We start from the raw sequence: 23,818 nt of genomic DNA on the forward strand, positions 1-23,818 counted from the left end.
GGTGCCTGGTCCTCTTCCTGGCACTGTGGTGGTAATAGGGTTTAAGTCTCCAGCCTGAGCTCAATAGAAGGAGCCCCATAAGGGGAACTACCCACTCCTCCCCTCACACCCATAGACTACCATTGACCTGTGTATGGAATACATTGCATGTAACTCGATCTGTGAAGGGGGAGAGAATCCTGTCATTTATCAGACCCCCCATTCACAGATCGTGTTTCATGCAGTGAACACTATACACAGTCTTTTCTCAATGGATCAGAAGGGAGTAGGGGGCAGGTCCCTGTAAGAAGCCTCCTCTATTGAGTTCAATCAGGAGACCCGAGCCTGTAAAGCTCCTCTGTGATGGTTCAGAGTTCAGTGACAGGAAGAGGACCAGGCACCCTACATGGAAGATTTCTCCAGGATCCAGCTGCCTGCACAACATGGGACATGCTTCATCATAGGTAAGTTAGGTCACTAAAACTATAGGGAAAAAATATTTTTAACTGCAGTGTTAGAAGGACTAATTCTTTTCACAGTTTCTTAATTCAATGTGATCAGCCCAAAGAAAAACAAAACATTTTTTTCTGGATATCATTTGTAATGACGTTTGTACAAAGGAGCAGCCATATTCTTTTATTATATATATGCTTCCATATAGTACACTGACTACACTTCATTTAGTGCCAGTTTAAATCTTAAAAAGACATTGAATAACATACACTCTATAATGTTTTTTTTTTAGTTTTTAAAGTGTACTTTCACTTTTGTGTTCAAATTTGAGAAACTCCTGCTATATATTTACACGTTTCCATTCACAAAGCGTACCTAAAAATATTCGAAAAAGTTAGTTCTTAGTCTTCTAGTATTTTCTTTGCAACAGGTTTATACATAGGACTGTAACAGCAGCTGAAATTGCTCAGAATAACTTCCAATGTGCAATCATGTGGGGAGACTTTCTATTTTTTTTTTTTTTTGCATTAACATACCAATTGCCCCCTAAGGCTAGTTATACACATAGATTCCCTATCCATGCTAGACAAATCTCCTGCTGTGGGCTATTTTACTCTAACAGCCGGCTCCACCAGCAGCTGTCAGAATACCCAAACAGTGGGTGCATCTGATTGAACTCAGGTGCTGTTCAGTCAACAATTTTCCAACCAACTTCTTCATTAACAGTTGAAGCATTTCAGGTCTCTGTTGCATATGTAACAATAGGTTTACAAATAGATTCTCTCTACCCTTTTCCATTCCTTCTTTTTCCTTGACATAGCCATGTACTTCGTGTTCCTTACTAGTTTGTTTACCTTATCTATTAGAAAGTCCTAATTTATTCATGTTATATTTATTATGGTATATTAGTCCTCTACTATAAGTAATTTCTTTCATTGGGATACCCTGTACATGTGTTGTTCACTTTTGTACACTTAAAGAGAACCTGTGCTTTGCCCCTGAAGGGCAAAGCAATTCTAGTTTTATTAGTAGCCCGCCAAAAGCACATGGCTACTTCTTTCATCAGCCAAAAGCACATGGCTACCTTCTTTCATAAGCCAAAAGCCATAGCCACAAGTATACCCCCACCCTATGCCTATGATAGCTTTGGCACAATGAGTAGGGTAGTGACACTAAATTTACAGGTTACTCTAGTATCCACTTACTGGTGACCTGCCCCATAGCTGCAAGCTCCTTTCAGGAAACAGAAATCTGTTTGTATAATAAAAATTCCAAATAATAGATGTCTGTAAATTATCATGTATATTTAGGCATCCTCTGCACATCGAGAATTTTGTCTTGACCACCGACCTCTGTGTCTACTTAGTTTCACTGTACCAGAGTTAAACCGGTTTAAAACAGTATAGGCGTTTCCTTTATCAGGTTGTGTGATCCATCCACTCTTTATATACACAGGCATGTATCAGTGATGCTTAAAAGAAGTCTCAATTGAGAAAAATATAGCTTTTGCTTTGTTAAATTTGAATTTTAGGTATGACAATTTTGGCTTGGACCAATGTAAGTATGTACAGTCAGGTCCATAAATATTGGGACATCTACACAATTCTAATCTTTTTGGCTCTATACACCACCACAATGGATTTGAAATGAAACAAACAAGATGTGCTTTAACTGCAGACTATCAGCTTTAATTTGAGGGTATTTACATCCAAATCAGGTGAAAGGTGTAGGAATTACAACAGTTTGTATATGTACCTCCCACTTTTTAAGGGACCAAAAGTAATGGGACAATTGGCTGCTCAGCTGTTCCATGGCCAGATGTGTGTTATTCCCTCATTATCTCATTTACAAGGAGCAGATAAAAGGTACAGATTAAATTTCAATTGTGCTATTTGCATTTGGAATCTGTTGCTGTCAACTCTCAATATGAGATCCAAAGAGCTGTCACTATGAAGCCATCATTAGGCTGAAAAAATAAAACAAGCCCATCGGAGGGATAGCAAAAACATTAGATGTGGCCAAATCAACTGTTTGGAACATCCTTAAAAAGAAAGAATGCACCGGTGAGCTCAGCAACACCAAAAGACCCGGAACACCACGGAACACAACTGTGGTGGATGACCGAAGAATTCTTTGCCTGGTGAAGAAAACCCCCTTCACAACAGTTGGCCAGATCAAGAACACTCTCCAGGAGGTAGGTGTATGTGTGTCAAAGTCAACAATCCAGAGATGACTTCACCAGAGTGAATACAGAGGGTTCACCACAAGATGTAAACCATTGGTGAGCCTCAAAAACAGAGAGGCCAGATTAGAGTTTGCCTAACAACATCTAAAAAAGCCTTCACAGTTCTGGAACAACATCCTATGGACAGATGAGACCAAGATCAACTTGTACCAGAGTGATGGGAAGAGAAGAGTATGGAGAAGTAAAGGAACTGCTCATGATCCAAAGCATACCACCTCATCAGTGAAGCATGGTGGTGGTAGTGTCATGGCGTGGGCATGTATGGCTGCCATTGGAACTGGTTCTCTTGTATTTATTAATGATGTGTTTGCTGACAAAAGCAGCAGGATGAATTCTGAAGTGTTTTGGGCAATATTATCTGCTCATATTTAGCCAAATGCTTCAGAACTCATTGGACGGTACTTCACAGTGCAGATGGACAATGACCCGAAGCATACTGCGAAAGCAGCCAAAGAGTTTTTTAAGGGAAAGAAGTAGAATGTTATGCAATGGCCAAGTCAATCACCTGACCTGAATCCGATTGAGCATGCATTTCACTTGCTGAAGACAAAACTGAAGGGAAAATGCCCCAAGAACAAGCAGGAACTGAAGACAGTTGCAGTAGAGGCCTGGCAGAGCATCACCAGGGATGAAACCCAGTGTCTGGTGATGTCTATGCGTTCCAGACTTCAGGCTGTAATTGGCTGCAAAGGATTTGCAACCAATTATTAAAAAGTGAAAGTTTGATTTATGATTGTTCCCATTGTCCCAGTTACTTTTGGTCCCTTAAAAAGTGAGAGGCACATATACAAACTGTTGTAATTCATGCACATTTCCCCTGATTTGGATGTAAATACCCTCAAATTAAAGCTGAAAGTCTGCAGTTAAAGCACATCTTGTTTGTTTCATTTCAAATCCATTGTGGTGGTGTATAGAGCCAAAAAGATTAGAATTGTGTCGATGTCCCAATATTTATGGACCTGACTGTATGTGGCATACCTGTGGGATCCCCTTGTAAGTTGGAAATCACTAAAGCATGCACCCCTACTACAGATAACTCCATTAGCTTCTGAGTCCCGTGCCGAGCGGCTGTTCTGCTGCATTGTGAACACAGGAGGTCAATCGCTTGGTATGGCTTTCATTCAGGGAACACTTTGCATTTTCTTAATGAATGCAGCTACATTTTACAATTCAACAAGGCGGAGAGTTAACATCATAATCTCCGCCTTGTCCAATGAGAGAACACTTTGTATTCATTGGATACAAAGTGTTCCATGAATGGTGTTTGTGCCAAGTGGACAACCTCCTGTATTCAGTAAGCAGCAGGACAGGCGCTCAGCGTGGGATTCAGAAGCTAATGGAGATCATTGTGGTAGTGATGCCTACTACAGTGATTTCCAGCTTCCACAAGGATCACACTTATATGGAACATACTGTACATTCTTACATTGGTCCAAGCTGAATAAATTTAATTATGAAAAAAATTGCAATATCTGGACTTTATCTTCCATAATTCGAAATTGACTAGCTTACTGGCGGTCTCTGGCTGCAGTTTTTTTCAGGCACTGACCCAGAACAAGCATGCAAATCAGGAAAGTCAGAGCAAAATAAAACCTTCAAGTATGCATACTGAGCTAGTGACTTGAGGTGGCCTTACACTAGTAGATTTTCATACAAACATTCACACAAAAATTCTTGGTACATTCAATGACTTGATGAATGTTGTTTGAAAATACTTCAAAATTTTGTTTGATCTTCACAATCAGGTTTTGAAATAAATGTCATTTCCCAAACAAAAACCATATTCGCTGTTAGAAATGTTTTTGTTTGAGAACATTTTCTGCTCCTTCACTTTTTCTTGTCACTGAAACATTAATTTGACTCCATTATCCATAAGTAAATAAAGCAGACGTTCATTAACTAGTTCCCGACTGCTATAGCCATGCATTGGGTGCGCTCTGTGTTCACTGTGTCCTTTGGCAACAGCTGGCCACATATTAGGATAAAGGGCCAATCACAGCGGCCCTTTACCATGTAAATAGCTGTGTCCAATCACAGCTAGTCACATGTGAACAAACTTGACGGTTATCGGCATTCCTGTCCTGACACACTCTCTGTGTGAGGAAAGGAGAGCCAATAACTGGCCCCATCACTGCATCATTGCAGCTTATCAGTGCTCATAAATACATATCATTGAAACCTTATCAGTGCAGCCTCATCAGCGCACATCATTGAAGAAGAAAATGTACTTATCTGCAAAATTTTAAAACCGAAACTAAGAAAAACGTTTTTTTTCTAAAATGTTCAGCCTTATTAGTTTGTTTAGAAAAAAATAAAAAAAACCCAGTGGTGATTAAATATCACCAAAATAAAGTTCTATCTGTCTCCAAAAAAATTGAAAAAAATTCCATTTGGGTACAGTGTTGCCTGACCGCACATTCAAAGTGTGACAGCGCTTAAAGCTGAAATTTGGCCTGGGCAGGAAGAGGGTGAAAAAGTGCCTAGTACTAAAGTGGTTAAATTTTTGAAAGAAAATTCTACTAGTGCATGGCTACTTCCAGTTTTGCAGCCTGAATCAATATCCCCGGCTTCTCTTATTGCACATTTTTATTTGCCCGGTTCAGATATGTACAGCCAGATTAGGAGGTGCTGAGTTAATCAGCCAAATAAGATTTTCCTGGTTGGTCACTATTGTTTCCTTTGAGATGGGCCAGCTTTGGGCATATATGTTCTATTAGCGCAAACATGCACATTTACCTGATTTCATTGTGTATTGTGTAGGCTGCAGTAAAACAATCCATACCTGGCATAATCCTCGAGTGCCTGGTACATTGGAGTGCTCATTTATTAGAAATTGGCTGTTTTAAGCCACTGAATATTTCATATTTCTTTACTTACTGACAGTAATCAGGTCTATTAACAAATTTGATTATACCTCATCTGTTGTTTAATTGCAGATGTTTTAACAGAGCTGACAAAGCATAAAATGCTTCTTAACATGTTATATTCAAAATGTAACCACAAGTCTATGGAATGAAGAGTACACTGTGTGGATGACAGCGGAATACAGATATTTCAAGTGCCAAAGACTTTGATTGTTTGTCGTTTTCTTTTGCACAATGTTCCTCATCACTAAAATAAAATCTATGCTAGAGCACTGTTTTTGCTTGTATTTTTTATTTAAAAATGTACAGCATTTTTTGCAGTCGGCAGTGGCAGTTTATTTGGAATTGGGTAATAAGGAAAGACAATATAAATAAATGACAAAGTAAAAGTGCTACTGAGGTTTCAGAGCTTATGCCTTAGGGCTCTTTCACACACTCCGCTCTGTCGACGGACTCTGTTTATCTCAGCGGGGGATCGATCCATCGATCCCCTGCTGAGCAGGAGAATGACAGCTGTTCTCTGCACTGTGTGCAGAGACACAGCTGTCAGAGCTCCATACATCTCTATGGGGGAATCGAATGGGAATGGGCCCTTGGTCTGTTTTCATCCGATCCACTGGACGGATGTCAAATAGGGTTTCCATCCCTCCAGATTTGACGGATCGGATCAGATGTCAGCGGACATGTCTCCGCTGACATCCGATGCCCCATAGGGATGCATGGGGGGACCGTTCAGTTCCGCCAAAAAAACGGACAGGCGGATCTGAATGGTCTGCCTGTGTGAAAGGGGCCTTAACATGTGTCAGAGCTGCCTCTTTTCCTATACAAATCTATGTGAATGTAAAGCAGCTTGAAGCAGGTCAGCTGAACCCATCAACAAATTCTGAATGACTTGAGAAGAACCTCAAACTGATGTAAAAACCAAGCTGCTTTTGCCCATTGACACCAGCCGGATGATGTCAATACAGGCCTGATGTGATACATTATGTCACCCATCCTGCTTAAGTCTACGTTTCCACTATTGCGACCCCAAAGTCGCGCGATTAAGAGTGTGACTTGAGTGCAGCTTTGATCCAACTTTACACTGTCTGGATCATTCGCATCAAAAGTCGCATCAAAGTAGTGCAGGCACCTTTTCAAAGTCACTGATTTTTAAAGTTGCATAGTTTGGACCGGGTGCCATTGTAATCAAAGGACTGTGACTTTGTGTGTCCAAAGTCGCATGACAAGTTGCACTAGTGGAAACATAGACTTACTAAAACAGAAGACTCATTGCAGCATTTTAAAGTGGTTCTAAAGGCAGAAGGTTTTTTTTTTTTTTTTTTTTTTTTAACGCATTCTATGGATTAAGATAAAAAAACACCTGCAGCAGCCCTCCTCAGCCCTTACCTGACCTGATACTTACCTGAGCTCCATCTCGTTCCAACGATGTTGCGTCAGAGCCTCGGCTGTCTGGGACTCTCCTTCCTCATTGGCTGAGTCAATCAAAGTCAGTGAGCCAATAAGGAGGGGGGGGGGGGGGAGACGTAGCTCCGTGTCTGAGTGAACACACAGAGCAGAAACTCGGCTTGGGTGCCCCCAAAGCAAACTGCTTGCTGTGGGGGTACTCGGCAGGAGGGAGGCGCCAGTGAGGGATTCAAGAAGAGGAGAATCAGGGCTGCAGTGCAAAAGCAACTGCACAGAGCAGGTTAAGTATAACGTGTTTTTTTTTTTTTTTTTTTTGGTCTTTTATCTTTACTACAGGACAAGTCATTGCAATAAAGAAATAATCTAAAGTCCTAAAGTGCAAACAATCCCATACATTGGGACACACTCAATTTCATCCCACATTGTGCGCTAAAGATGCATGCCGCAGTATGGGTCCTTTCACGCGGTCCGCCTCTGCCGGCGGACTCCATTCTGCTCAGCGGGGATGGATCCGCTGTGTGCAGAGATGGAGCTGTCAGATCCCCTCTGTCCTCTATGGGGGAATTGGATGAGAACGGACCGCCTGTCCGTTCTCATCCGATCCCATCCGCTGGACAGATGGAAAATAGGGTTTCCATCCCTCCGGATTTCACGGACAGGATTGGATGCGGATAGCAGCGGGTGTTAGCGGACATGTCTCCGCTGACATCCGCTGCCCCATAGGGATGCATGGAGGATCCGATCAGGTCTGCCTAAAAAACTGACAGGCGAATCTGATCGGATCGTTCGTGTTAAAGGACCCTAAGATGGAAATCCAAGGCACCTGATAACAGACAGCTGGTATTTGAGAGCTCACTCTGAAAACGGAGACCTCTGCTGCCACACATAATTAACGATGATGGGAGGATGGTTACAGAGGACACTGAAAAAGCAACCATGCTGAATGCCTTTTTCTCGTCAGTCTTTACACAGGAAAAGGAGGGGGTACACTGACCATGACTGTATGGTTAGTAGTAATACACAGGTCTTGCCGCTATGGCTAACAGAGGGTGAAATCAGGGAAAGGCTGGATAAAATTAACACAAACAAATCACCAGGTCCGGATGGCGTACATCCAAGAGTACTCAAAGAACTCAGCAAGATTATATCTAGACCACTGTTCCTGATCTTTGCTGACAGTATTATGACAGGAAATGTACCAGGGGATTGGAGGAAAGCTAACGTGATACCAATATTCAAAAAGGGGCAGAGGCATATCCCGGGAAATTATAGGCCTGTCAGACAACAACATCATCAGCAGTAATCAGCACAGGTTTACAAATGGGCGTTCTTGTCAAACCAATCTCTTAACATTCTACGAGGAGGTGAGCTGTGAGCTAGATAGGGGCAGACCAGTGGATGTGGTGTACCTGGATTTCGCTAAGGTGTTTGATACAGTTCCCCATAAGCGCTTAATTTATAAAATAAGGTCTGCAGGTATCGACCGCAGGGTTTGCTCTTGGATACGGAACTGGCTAAAAGGGCGTGTCCAAAGAGTGGTAATAAACAGCGCATACTCAGACTGGTCCTGGGACCAACCTTGTTCAATTTATTTATAAACAGCATTGAGGACGGTATCAGTAGTTCGATATCAGTTTTTGCAGATGACACAAAATTGGGCAGGGCAATAACTGCACAGCATGAAGCAGATATCCTACAGAATGACCAGGACAAAATAACAGAGTGGGCAACGACATGGCAAATGAGGTTTAATGTGGAGAAGTGTAAGGTTTTGCACTTGGGGACTAAAAACATAATAACACAATACACGTTAGGGGGGGATCCCTTGGGGGAATCAAAAATGGAGAAAGATCTGGGAGTCTTGGTAGATGATAGACTAAGCAATAGCATGTCATGTCAAGCGGCAGCTGCCAAAGCCAGCAGAATATTAGCATGCATAAAGAAAGGGATGTATTCCAGAGATAAGACTATAATCCTTCCACTTTATAAAACCCTGGTCCGACCGCATCTGGAGTATTCTGTCCAGTTCGGGTCGCCAGTCCTCAGAAGGGATGTGTTGGAGCTGGAGAGAGTCCAGAGAAGGGCAACTAAACTAATTAGGGGATTGGAGGACCTTAATTATGAAGAGCGTCTGCAATCGCTTGATTTATTCTCCCTGAGAGAGGAAATGATAGCAATTTATAAATATCTCAATGGTGATCTCGGCATAGAAAAACAGTTATTCAGTCGAAGGGATTGCATGAGGACTCGAGGGCATACAATGCGATTAGATGAGAAGCGTTTTAACCTCAGGCAACGTGGGGAGTTCTTTACTGTTAGGGCTACAAGATTGTGGAATTCTCTACCAGAAGAGTTGGTTTCTGCGGGAAGTATGGTGGCTTTCAAAAGACTCTTAGACGTACATCTCAAGGATCAGAACATCCAGGGGTATGAGAGATGATTACAGCCACACACACCTACACAGGTTGAACTGGATGGACTATTGTCTTTATTCAACCTCACCTACTATGTAACTATGTTACTATGTTATTTTTAACCACTTTAAGACCGGAAGATTTGGCTGCTTAAAGACCAGGCCCTATTTTGCGATTCGGCAGTGTGTGACTTTAACCACTTTACGGAGGATTTTGCTGTCTTACGTCCAGGCCACTTTTTGCGATTCAGCACTGTGCGACTGTAACGGACAATTGCGCGGTCGTGCGAGGCCGTACCCAAACAAAATGTACGTCTTTTTTTTCCCACAAACAGAGCTTTCTTTTGGTGGTATTTGATCCCCTGTGCACCTTTTTTTTATCTTAATCCATAGAATGCGTTAAAAAAAAAAAAAAAAAAAAACCTTCTGCCTTTAGAACCACTTTAAAATGCTGCAATGAGTCTTCTGTTTTAGTAAGTCTATGTTTCCACTAGTGCAACTTGTCATGCAACTTTGGACACACAAAGTCACAGTCCTTTGATTACAATGGCACCCGCTCCAAACTATGCAACTTTAAAAATCAGTGACTTTGAAAAGGTGCCTGCACTACTATTGAAAAATAAAATAAAAATATGCACAGTTACTTTAATAATGACACTGGCAGGGAAAGGGTTAACCCTATGGGTGATCCAAGGGGTTAAATGTAAGCCTAGGGGAGTGATTCTAACTGTAGGGGGATTGGGCTTGTGAGATGACCATAGAGAAATGTGATCCTATATAGCAGGATCGCATGGTGTCTGTGATCAACTCAGGGAGAATGACGGATGGCTGTGTTTACATCAGCCTTCCGTCCTTCTCTGTCAGCAGGGAGAGATTGCGAGTGGCCGGCGGCCATCGGAGCCGCCTGTCACACGCACTGGCTCCCCAGCTGATGAGCGGGGGCGGGAGCGCGCCGCCAAAGGCGTGTGTTTGCCCCTTAGCTCCTCCCAGGTACGGGACTTTGTCTGGGAGAGCCCTGCAGCCTGCCGCAGTACATTTGCGGCGGCTGGGGTTAAACAAAAAAAAAAAAAAACAAGACTTTATCACTTTAATTCTGTGGTTGGTCCCACAATTAGCTAAGTATAACTTATGTGCATGAAAAACAGACACACACGTGTAGGTTTATTCAGGAACAGAATTTATTTCAAAAGGAGAAAAAACTCTTTAAAATAATGAAACAATAAGTGTCTACAAAGCACATGTATAGTATCAAAACATTGATTACAAAAATATCACAAACTCTGAAACAAGTACAAAATAGGCAGCTTTATCTAGAGGTCTAAATATTCTTATTTTTACTAAAATCTTAACAGTGCAGAGATGGGCATTCTGTGCTCCATCACTTTTGGTATTTACTTCCCATGAATTTACATTTTACACTAGGCAAGTTTTTGTTCAATCATATTTTTAGCAGCCCATCTCTGCCCCCTTTATACACATACTCCATCCAAGTGTTAAGAAAACCAATGACAACTACATGGATCAAGCCTGTCCATTTTGTAGAACAGAGAACTCTAGGATTGAAGCACCACACAGTAATATTTAAGTCCATAAGATAGGTTTATTCATAAATTGTATATAAAAGGCACTGTATTTTGTGAGCCATACTCCACCCCCTTCATCAGGGCAGAAACACAACATTAAAAAAAAATACAATAGCTAATATACACATCAAAGTTATTTTATGGCATATCTTTTTAATACAAAATATATTTTTTGTATGATACAGTATCTCACAAATGTGAGTACACCCCTCACATTTTTGTAAAAATGCTATTATACCTTTTCATGTGACAACACTGAAGAAATGACACTTTGCTACAATGTAAAGTAGTGAGTGTACAGCTTGTATAACAGTGTAAAGTTGCTGTTCCCTCAAAATAACTCAACACACAGCCATTAATGTCTAAACTGCTGGCAACAAAAGTGAGTACACCCCTAAGTGAAAATGTTGAAATTGGGCCCAACGTGTCAATATTTTGTGTGGCCATCATTACTTTCCAGAACTGCCTTAACCCTCTTGGGCATGGAGTTCACCAGAGCTTCACAGGTTGCCACTGGAGTCCTCCTCCACTCCTCCATGAGGACATCACTGAGCTGGTGGATGTTAGAGACCTTGCGCTCCTCCACCTTCCGTTTGAGAATGCCCCACAGATGATTAATAGGGTTTAGGTCTGGAGACATGCTTGGCCAGTTCATCACCTTTACCCTCAGCTTCTTTAGCAAGGCAGTGGTCATCTTGGAGGTGTGTTTGGGGTCGTTATCATGTTGGAATACTGCCCTGTGGCCTGGTCTCTGAAGGAAGGGGCTCATGCATTGCTTCAGTATGTCACGGTACATGGTGGCATTCATGGTTCCCTTAATGAACTGTAGCTCCTCAGTGCCGGCAGCAGTTATGGAGCCCCTGACCGTGACACTCCCACCACCATGCTTGACTGTAGGCAAGACACTTCACCTGGTTGCCTCCACACACGCTTGGCACCATCTGAACCAAATAGGTTTTATCTTGGTCTCATCAGACCACAGGACATGGCTCCAGTAATCCATGTCCTTAATCTGCTTGTATTCAGCAAACTGTTTGCGGGCTTTCTTGTGTATCATCTTTAGAAGAGGCTTCTTTCTGGGAAGATAGCTATGCAGATCAATTTGATGCAGTGTGCAGCGTATGGTCTGAGCACTGACAGGCTGACCCCCCACCCCTTCAACCTCTGCAGCAATGCTGGTGGCACTTATACATAAATTTCTCAAAGAGAACCTCTGGATATGATGCTTAGCACGTGCACTTAACTTCTTTGGTCGACCATGGCAAGGCCTGTTCTGAGTGGAACCTGTCCTGTTAAACTGCTGTATGGTCTTAGACACCGTGCTGCAGCTCAGTTTTAGGGTCTTGGCAATCTTCTTATAGCCTAGGCCATCTTTATGTAGAGCAACAATTCTTTTTTTTTTTTTCAGCTCCTCAGAGAGTTCTTTGCCATGAGGTGCCATGTTGAACTTCCAGTGACCAGTATGAGAGAGGGAGTGCGATAACACCAAATTTAACACACCTGCTCCCCATTCACACCCGAGACCTTGTAACACTAACAAGTCACATGACACCAAGGGAGGGAAAATGGCTAATTGGGCCCAATATGGATATGGATCACTTAGGGGCGTACTCACTTTTGTTGCTAGCGGTTTAGACATTAATGGCTGTGTATTTATTAGTTGAGTTATTTTGAGGGGACAGTACATGTACACTGTTATACAAGCTTTACACTCACTACTTTACATTGTAGCAAAGCGTCATTTCTTCAGTGTTGTCACATGAAAAGATAGAATAAAATATTTACAAAAATGTGAGGAGTGTACTTACTTTTGTGAGATACTGTACATCTAAAAATTGGTGCAAACAGCCAAGCTTGTGGATTCTGCTTGTTTAGGTTTTTCAGATCCTCTCCCCTAAATAAGATTTTAAATCAAGATTTCCTACTTTTCTTGTAATCCTTGATTTTCATGGAATCGTAAAAATGTCAGTATCAATTTTAGGTTCATACAACAAAAAATATACAGTATTTGTACTACTATACTCTATATCGGGGTTTCTCAACTTGGATTCCTCCAAAGGTTGCTAGGGGTTCCTTAACCACTTAAGGACCGGAAGGTTTTACCCCCTTAATGACCAGGCCATTTTTTTGCTCGGCACTGCGTTACTTTAACTGCCAATTGCGCAGTCGTGCGATGCTGTACCCAAATAAAATTGATGTCCTTTTTTCCCACAAATAGAGCTTTCTTTTGGTGGTATTTGATCAGCTATGCGGTTTTTATTTTTTGAGCTTTAAACAAAAAAAGAGTGACAATTAGGAAAAAAAATAAAACATTTTTTACTTTCTGCTATAAAACATTCCCAAAAAATTAAAAAAATCAAATGTTTTCATCAATTTAGGCCAATATGTGTTCTGCTACATATTTTTGGTAGAAAAAATCCCAATAAGTGTATATTTATTGGTTTAACTATTTAAGGTGCTAATATTGCACAGATAAAATTTCACATTTTTTAACCCATATATAAAATCTACTTTACATCATCACATGCTGTGTTGTATGAATGGTCAAAAAACAAATATTGCAAAAAAACAAGTGAAAGAGTCCCTTGTACTAGCAATTTACTGTATGACTTTTGTAGTATAAAATTAGATTGGGTTCTAAACTCCATAGCTCCAAACTCAGTGGAAACATGTATATTTCCTTCCCTCTGGGCCTCATTTATAACATGTCTTTTTTGATCATCCTTGACCATTTTTATTTCCAATTCTTTTCACCGGACTTGAAAAGTAACTTTACTGGCTTAAATGTTACGGTTCGATAAATTACCACAAAAAGCATTATTATGTAAGGGGGAAACTTTAACGTTTTTTTTTTTTTTTCTTACTCAAACTTGATAAACATGCTCCTCTCATATACAGGTGCATCTCATAAAAATTGAATATCATCAAGAAGTTCATTTATTTCAGTAATTTCATTAAAAAAGTGAAACTCTCATATTTTATATAGATGCGTTAACACACAGAGTGATATATTTCAAGAACTTCTTTATTTTAATGATAATGGCTTACAGCAAGTGAAAACCCAAAATTCAGTATCTCAGAAAATCAGAATATTACATATGACCAATTAAAAAAAAAAAAAAAAAACTACAGAAATGTTGGTTTACTGCAAAGTATGCCCATGTACATGTCCATTGGGCTTCTTTTGCATTAATTACTGCATCAATGCGGCATGGCATGGAGGCGATCGGCCCATGGCACTGCAGAGGTCTTAGGAAAGCCAGATTTCTTTGATAGTGGCTTTCAGCTCATCTGCATTGTTGGGTCTGGTGTCTCTCCTCTTCCTCTTGACAATACCCCACAGATTCTCTATGGGGTTTAGGTTGGGCGAATTTGCTGGCAAATCAAGCACAGTGATACCATGATCATTAAACCAGGTATTGGTACTTTTGGCAGTGTGGGCAGGTGCCAAGTCCTGCTGGAAAATGAAATCTTGTTAAAACACAGTGGACCAACACCAGCAGATGACATGGCTCTCTGAATCATTATGGACTGTGGAAAATTCTGCATTTAATTTGGAAATAATGTTTCCAGAGTCTAGAGGAATAGTGGAGAGGCATGGAATCCAAGTTACATGAAGTCCAGTGTGAAGTTTCTATAGTCAGTGATGATTTGGTAAGCCAAGTCATCTGCTGGTGTTGGTCGACCGTGTTGAGTTTTCAAGTCCAAAGATAGCACAGCTCTCTACCAGGAAATTCTAGAGCACTTCATGCTTCCCTCTGCTGACCAGCTTTATGGAGATGCTGATTTTATTTTCTAGCAGGACTTAACACCTGCCCACACTGCCAAAAGTGCCAAATGATCATGGTTTTACTGTACTTGATTGGCCAGCAAACTCGTCTGACCTTAACCCCATAGAGAATCTGTGGGGTATTGTAAAGAGGAAGATGAAATACACCAGACCCAACAATGCAGATGAGCTGAGAGCCACTATCAAAGAAACCTGGGCTTCCATAATACCTCAGCAGTGCCACAGGCCGATCGTCTCCCTGCCACATCGCATTGATGCAGTAAATCATTCAAAAGGAGCACTGACCAAATATTGAGTGCATACTATACTGTACATGGACATACTTTTCAGTAAGCCAACATTTCTGTTTTAAAAATCTTTTTTTTTTTATTGGTCTTATGTAATATTTTATTTTCTGAGACACTGAATTTTGGGTTTTTACCAAGCCAAATTTTAAAGAAAGAAATGCTTGAACTATATCACTCTGTGTGTAGCGCATCTATATCAAATATATGAATTTCATTTTTTTAATTGAATTACTGAAATAAATTAACTTTTTGATGATATTCTAATTTTATGAGATGCACTTGTAAATTGCTAAATTTGTATAGTCTTGAGGCAATACCATATTTCACCAGCAGGTGGCAATGTATGTAAATCTGTTGCTGCAGCTGTTTGTCCTGACACCTTTATATTAGCATGTCAAGGTGCCCCAGGCAAAATAGTATGTCCAGCTTTTACAGCTGCATTTTAATCTTAATTCCCAGAAACCAAAGGAACCTTGTCAGAAACAGTTTACTCACAAAATCGCATTTATCTAGTGACGGCATACACATTAAAAAGCCTACACAGAAAAAAATAGAAAAAAAAATAAATAAAATCCTGTTCTGCAGTCATTGATAATGTATTATTCTCGCCAAGTCACCAAACAGAAAAGGGAGATAATAAAATGTTGAAGTTTTTCTGCAAGTCAATTTACAAGCCTCAGTACATCTGCGATAAAATAGAACTTGACAATCCAGCCCAGACTTTTAGTTCTAAATGATCAAAAGTTTTTGATTTGAAAAAAGAACAGTTCTTTTACAAAAGAAGTAAAATGAAGAAAATTGTACACATTTATTTAGAAAATAGAATATTTGTCTTGTGAAAAAAGGACAGAGCTGAATAAATCCCTAGAATAACTAAACAACATGGTGTCAATACATTAAGTTGCAGAAAAGCAGAAATGAAAAGCAGCACAAAAGCATATTCTTGCCCAAAATGTACAATAGCAAAACAAAAACATTAGACCAAAGTGACATGCAAAAACAAGTCTAAGACTTAGGTGAGATGACAACCCCTACCCCATGACCAGAGTGACATGACAAAAATACTCAAAGACTAAAATAAAGGAATAAAAACTAACGTGAACTGACAAATACTCATCTAAGACCAAAGTGACGTGAAAAAAAAAATAAAGTGGTGTGACAAAAAATACTTTATGACTAAAGTAACATACCAAAAGCAAAAGTGATGTGAAAAAATGACTTTGGGACCAAAAAGGACCTGACAAAAATGTATTTTAAGAACCAAAGTAAGACAACAAAAACTAAAATTAAGTGACAAAAAGTAGTCTAAGACCATCGTGATGTGAAAAAAAATTATTCAACATAACCTTAACAGCAGCATTGTGTCAGTTATTCATAAAATAAAATCCTACCATCTCACCCCCAAAAACAAGTGTCCTGGCACATTTTATTTAAGTATATTTGTACCTATAACACTACTATTGTTGTGTTGCATGTGGGGTTCCTTTACAGTAAGCAGCAGTATTAGAAGGTACAGGTGGAGTCAAAAGATATGGGTCAAAGAAGAGTAATATTGGAAAGATGTAGACATTTCACATTCACTATGTTTTAAATATTAGCAGTTTAAGTAATACCAGTCCAATAATGTGCTAAGATTAACTAAAGGAAAAACATTTTTTTTAGATTTGGAAAAAGTGATAATGGATTAAAACCCATTGGGTTTGTATTGCGGTCGGTGCCCCCAATAGGGAGAATCACCAGGAATGAAATTCAAAAAAATACAACATTTTTAGTTGCCACCAGAACAGAAGAAGAACAGAAGAGAAGATAGAGGGAAAATCTTTCAATGGGTACACTTGTTACTGTGACAACTCTCCAAGAAAGGAAATCCCTCGCATTGGAAAGAAATCATCTCACTTTCTGTTGAGTCTACAGGACAAGGATGGAAGGGAGATCTTTCTAATGAGACTCTGATCGTTTTTCACTCCCCTACTCTATCCAGTAAAAAAAAGTTTTGGCTTCAGATATACTTTGAGTTAACCTATGAAAAGTATGCTAAACTTATAAAAAATGTTAAACTTTTTGACTCACAACGAATGAAAATGAACATTTGCTCTGCATAAAGTTAAGGCAGTCTCGCATTAACTAATTCATAGGCAAATGAGACCTGGAAATTCTCATGAACAACACATGCTTTTTCAAAAACGCAATTGGTCAACCAGATTTTATTTTTTTCTGTCAGATATGATTTCTGATTGGCTGCTTAGGTCATTAGAACTTCCAAAAAAGTAAGTATGATGAACTGTTATAATTAGGATGCTGATTCAGATGAATGGCATGATTGTGGGGAAATTCATTTTGCAATTGGCAAAATTTTGCTAAAGCAAAAACTTTGAATTTTGCTCATTAAGTTGTTTAGGTAAATTTGCTACTTCTTTATTTAATTGGATTTGTTTTTTTTTTTTTGGATGGGTTGAGGATCAGAGTAGTCTACTTAATATATTTCCTAATATTTATGATTTTGTTTACATTTTTGTTTTAGAGCCGGTTCACACTACTCCGACTTGTCAGGCGACTGACAAGTAGCTCCCAATGCTGTGCAATGGAACCGTTCTAATCAGAGTGACTCAAGTTGCTCCGATTTAGAAAAAGGTTCCTGCACTATTTTTTGGCAAAGTCGGAGCGACTTGCAATGACTTCTATTATGAGAAGTTGATTGCAAGCCACGGTGAATTTGCGCTGCACGGGGCGACTTTGAGTCGGATTAGTGTGAACCGGCTCTTATGTGTCTGTTTGGCAGCTATTTGTGTACTGTTGCTATTTTAAATTTTTTACCCAGTCAGTTTTTTTTCCTTTTGTGAAAAAACAACATATAATAACGAGGCTAATAAAAAGTATTTTAGACCAAGAACATATCCAGGAGAGTTTAAAGAATTTTCCATAACCCTTGGGAGCCATTTACCATGGTACCCTTAAAAACCCACATTCATTTCACCTACCCCATTAACACCAGTGCATTTTGCCTAAATCTCCTGATTTTTCCAGAAATCTTGGGGAAATTATAAAATTCTTAATTTTGCTTATCCCTACTTTGGACCCTTTCTCGCACTTCCAAAAAAAAAATAATAGTGAAGTATATCCTACAGTATCTGCACTATGGAATTTGCAATGGTTAAACAGCAACAAATGTTTTAAATCTTCATTGCTGGCTTGTGGTGCCTGTTGATCGATCGCTGGATGATAGTCTTTCCTGATAAACTGGATTATTGGGTTAACAGCACAATCCGCGTTTAACCAGCAACAAAGTTTATACATTTTTTGCATTATACAAAATATTTACTCAAAATGTATTTACCCTATTTATCGGCGTATAACATGTACTTTTTCCTCCTAAAAATGGAGAAAAAAGCAGCAGTGCGTGTTATACGCCGATATTTAAAAAACAAAACGGCCAGGAAGCATTGCCGAGAGCAGAAGGGGCGGGCCGGGCCGAGGAGAAGGAAGGACTAGCTGTCATAAGAGCAGAAGGGGGCGGGCCGGGCCGAGGAGAAGGGAGAACGAGCGAGCGCAGTCATCGGAAGTCCCGCCTATGACAGACGTCACACGTCTCGGCAGAGGAGGCGGGACTTCCGATGACTGCGCTCCCTAGTTCTTCCTTCTCCTCGGCCCGGCCCGCCCCCTTCTGCTCTTATGACAGCTAGTCCTTCCTTCTCCTCGGCCCGGCCTGCCCCTTCTGCTCTCGGCGCTGCTTCCCGCCCTTTTTTAAAACAAATTTGGTCAGTTCCAATGGCGCTTGCGAGGCTGCATATTTGGACATTGCGCTTGCGAGGCTGCATATATTGACACTGCTGGTGGGCTGCATATATTGACACTGCTGGTGGGCTGCATATATGGACACTGCTGGTAGGCTGCATTTATGGACACTGCTGATGGGCTGCATTTATGGACACTGCTGGTGGGCTGCATTTATGGACACTGCTGGTGGGCTGCATACATGGACACTGCTGATGAGGATGCATTTTTGGACACTGCTGATGAGGCTGCATTCATGGGCACTGGTGAGATATCATTTGATTTAAAAAAAAAAATGTTCTGAGTTCAAAGCTGTTTATTTTAAATTTAAGCTTTTTTCCTGAAATTTCTCTCCAAATATTGGGGTGCGTGTTATACGCCGGCGCATGTTATACGCCGATAAATACGGTATATTTCTTCCTTCATTTTTGCCTGTCTATTATATTGACTGACATTTTCTGTAGCAGGAATATTTTAGGTGTTACATAAAATGTCTTTACTATATAAAACCCCACTTATAAACTATTCATTAGGAAAGATCACATGCAGCTTGACAGCTGACATATAAAATAACCTGGTGCTTGATACGTATTAATTAGAAAGCACTGACATTACTGTGTGATACAGATCTCTCAAGCAGACATTCAATTGTCTAGGTATTAATACAGTAAATTATTTTTACAGGAGTAATTAACTTTGATTTAAAGCAAAAAAATGATGAAAGGACTCAAACTAACTACATCTGAAACAGCACTTCAAATGCTATCAAATATCAATGTATTACAGCAAAACTAATGGCAATCTGCTTTATTAACATCCAATTTTACCCAATTAAGCAGAGACAGCACTTAAAAATATTATACTAATTAGTGTTTAATTAGGCCTCATATCAATGCATGTTTGGGATCAGGACCAGAAATGGGAATTAATCGCATGCATATTAACCAGGCAGCAGGAACAATTGGTCATGTAAAGGAGTAGCAAAACTGCACCCTTCCGCTCTACTTTGGCTGGGCTCTGCCCTAATTGCAAACTAATGCCTATATTGAATTCATAATACAAGAGTGGGTACCACTTAAGCAGTTATCTACATGAGACGGGAACTGATAGTATCTCACTTGTGAAATTAGCTGATGCCATCATATGGGTACTTTAGAGTTTCTGACCACGCTTATGCCATCATTTTGGCACCTAAGGGTTTCTGCATACAAAGGAAAGAGATACACTGCTCAAGGTCATGGGAAGCTTGATGACCAACAGCGGTGCTCGCCCCGGCTTGCCTAATCATTAAGCTCACATCTTAGTGTGTGAAACGCGTCTACCTTGTCACTTTTTTGCCACATTGGGATGTCCAATAAACCTGGATTTTGACAACATCTGAGTGCAGCCATTTCTTTTCATTATTGACCTAAGGGTTTCTGACCATGTTTTAGAAGTACAACTGTTATTGGTTGGAATAGGGAGTGGTTTGAGAGTCTTTTTTTTTAATGTTTTTAGGTTTGGGAATATAAACACAAAAAAAGAATGCATCAAGACAAATTCTAATGTGTGGGCCATTTTACTTGAAAAACCCATAAACAAACAGAAGTGCTATAAAAAAAACACCCTGTACATATTTAGAACCAGTCAGGAAAACATCAGGATACATAAACGTGCACGGTATGTTAAAAAGTAAACCAAAGCGATACTAATTATATATAAGTAGCTGCATAAGGCACAACAATATTTGCTGAATAGCAACATGTTTACAGAGGATTGCTAATCTATTTACTCATCTAATTTGTATGAAACAGCTAAAAACATAAGCAATTCCCAAACAGAACATTAAAGGAGATGTACAGCCAAAGCTTGTTTGGCTGTATATCCATGGATCACAGGAGTGCAGTTCGTTCTGCACCCCTGTGACCCGTTTTCAGCAGAGAGCGGACTGAAGTCCGCTTTCTGCTGACGTCACAGGTGTCAGTCCAGGCACCTTTTTATCACAGTCGGGATCCGCTAGGTGCCTGAACTGACACCCGCCCCAGCCTCTCAGCGAGCTGCTGAGAGCCTGAGCCAGCCACTCCGCCCCCTCCACAGCCCAGAGCTCCACAGTGAGGGAGGAGGGGGCAGAGCAGAGAGCGGTGACTGACAGTCAGCAGCTCTCTGCTCATGGTGCTGTGAGAACCGAGTGGTCGGTGGTGTTCGATCGCTCGGTTCTCAGTGTAGTGGAGCCAGGGAACAGATGCAGCATTGGGACCAATGCCGCATCCACCTAGGTAAGTATAAATTGGGAAAAAATACAAACCCATACTTTTTTTTTTAAGAAATGGCACATAAACATCATGAAATGTTGGAATGCTTAAAATCGAATACAGTTATAAGGAAAAGCTGATTTCTATAAAGTTCATAAGGAAAGGCAAAGACATTGACGATAAAGTGTGATGGGTTGGGGTTTTGAAGATCGTATTGTGTATATTATGCCCCACCTAATATCCTTGTTCCCAATCCATCTGGTTAGTGAGACTCCTACATACAGTACTGCCAGTCAGCATGTCTCTCTTGGGGGAAGACAAACAATGACAGTGCTAAGAGAACTGCAACAATCATCCAGGACAAGCATTAACGTGGTAGTAAAGTCTTGTCCGCCATTTTTACTTACAGGTAAGCTTATACTAAAGGTAAAATGAATATCTCCTAAACGTGTACCGTTTAGGAGATATTCCATGGAGCAGCAGCCGGTGACCTCACCAGCGATGCATACTAGCACTTTATGACACTGCCTTGCACGGTGACATTTTTTTCTTGTACAAAGTTTACAACTGCTTAAAGATTTCGATTCAAAAGATGAAAAACTTAACTGGCTGCTCTAAGACATTGTCCCATTTTTTTCTCCAGTTTTCAGCCACTGTAAATCAGTCCTGCGGATGTCCATGAGAAGACTGCCTATGCTCAGGAAGATGGAGGCACAGTTTGCAAAAGTAACAAGGAAATGGAGGCAAGAATATTAACATGCAACTTTTACACTCTGATATAGAAGTTGCATAACATTTAAGTTGAAAAGGGTTAAAACAATAAGAACCTTTTTCTTTCAAATGCATCCTGTATGCCAACTTGGTTTAATCATTTATTGGCAACTACATTAACAGTAGCCAAGCTCAGCACCGTGTGTTAGAGTGAATGACTATGAGGTAGTCCAAATATTAAATGCTCTGATAATCCATTGACCCTGGTATGGCTTATAATCACTTCTCAGAATTCTCTGTAGCTGTGGCAGGTTCTTTTGGTCTGTAATCAGTAGCTTTCTTTGCAGTAAAAAATAAGACTGAAGAGGAGGCACAGGGTGGCAGCTTCTGGCAGCTTTCAGAGGAAAAGAAGGTGGAGTTGTGTAGGCTCTGTGTACACTGTGAGGCGGGAGCTCAGTGATGGCTGTCCTCCCCTACAGGAATGTCCTTAATTTGGGCTTCAGCCTAGGGTGGAGCTACAGCCAGAACTAAAAATAAAAAAAATATTATTTTATTTGAAAACTGCTGCATAGATTTAAAGGAGAACATGTGTGATGTGCACTTAGACCCTGGGGGGTTTACCAAATTCTTCATCTTCTGGTAAGATCTCCACTTCACTGAACCTATTTCCCCAACAGTGTATAACCACAATTCTTTCAAGAAGAATGGAGAGATTATATTATGGGGGGGGGGGGGGGGATTTTTAATGCATGCAGCTAGGGCAGTGTATATGCTATATAAGCGCAAGGGAGGTAAAAAGTAGGCTCAAAGTAGCAACTTACACAATGGCTGACTCTATTGTGTAAAAGAGATGCTGCATCTTTTTCACACTTGAGTCACAATGTCACAATTGAAGATTCCAATAATACTCCTTTGCAACATGCAGAAAACAGAGCTTGAATACCACACTGGGTCTGAAGCCCAATGGACTAGAAGGCCATGGCAAAAGGGTGGAGACAAATCCAGCAAGGAGATCTTCCAGATAGGTTTTTATACTGACATAACCAGCAAGCACTTCAAACTAACACTGCCCAACCAACAGGGAAAAAACAGCTTTCAGAGTCCATCTAGTGAAAATATAGAGTTCAGTTCCAGGTTTATTCTAGTAAACAAAGTAGCAGCTGTACAACCAGGTCCTTCTTCATATTTACCCCATATAATACAATCTGTTATGTATATAAAAATGTTTGTTCAGTACATGGTGATGCTTGAAAGAGAATACAGTGATGGTAGTTCAGTACATTGAGGCAGGTTTAAAAAAACAAAAAGTATTATAGGACAATTAATAGTGGTTTACCTTTTTCAAAATAGTAGTATTAGTGAACATAATCTCATAGTAAACTCATTCAAAGAAACTATACTATAAACCATCACCAATGGAAATATGGCACAAAAACGATAAAAAAAATATACAAGAAATATCAGGTGCACCCAAGTATATGTGTAACAGTGATATTAGGGTGTGTTTAGTGCTTTACAATTTTCCTTCATCTGTAAACCCATTCACATCACATTTAAATGGCAGGCAGAGTCCTCCTTTGATGCTGTGTAAGCTCTGGGTGCCAAACATCCACAATAAATATTAACCGATAGGAGTCAGCTTCTTGCCACACTTCATGTTCAAAAGAGTCATCAAAAATCAGCACTTTCCCTTCTGCCCAGCTCCTGTAAAATAAAATACCATGTGAAAACATTTCCTTAAAGGGTAGCTCTACTTTCCTGGGGAAAAAAAATAGCAAACAAAGAAAAAATAATATAGCGTATACAATTAAAAATAATATAGTGTATACAATTAAAAATAATATAGTGCATACAATTGCGACACAAGTCATATTATAATTGAATGTTATTAAAAATTACCTTTCATTTTAAATCTGCAGCTGCTGTAATTTTCTGAAAATGCAATGCAATATGACTACCTGGAGGTGTTCTGTACACAAAATGTATACTGACCACACCCCAGAAACATCATTTCCTGCTTGTGTGATTGGCTCACTGCTTTTCCCAGAAGTCTGCCTAAGATACAAGTCAGATTTCAGGCATCC

The 23,818-nt window shown here is 40.1% G+C and overlaps 1 protein-coding gene across 1 annotated transcript in view; it reads right to left on the reverse strand.

The window, feature by feature from the left end:
* Positions 1-23,222: 23,222 nt before the first annotated feature.
* Positions 23,223-23,818, reverse strand: part of ASPH (aspartate beta-hydroxylase) — a 396,229-nt gene continuing 395,633 nt past the window's right edge. Inside the window, exon 25 of the mRNA XM_082258996.1 lies at positions 23,223-23,438. Within this exon, the coding sequence (XP_082115122.1) occupies positions 23,288-23,438 (151 nt within the window). The 3' untranslated portion in view covers positions 23,223-23,287. The remainder of the gene's footprint in view (positions 23,439-23,818) is intronic.

Source organism: Pelophylax lessonae, assembly GCF_965119305.1.
Source record: "Pelophylax lessonae genome assembly, chromosome: 5".
In the NCBI taxonomy this organism is placed as follows: domain Eukaryota; kingdom Metazoa; phylum Chordata; class Amphibia; order Anura; family Ranidae; genus Pelophylax; species Pelophylax lessonae.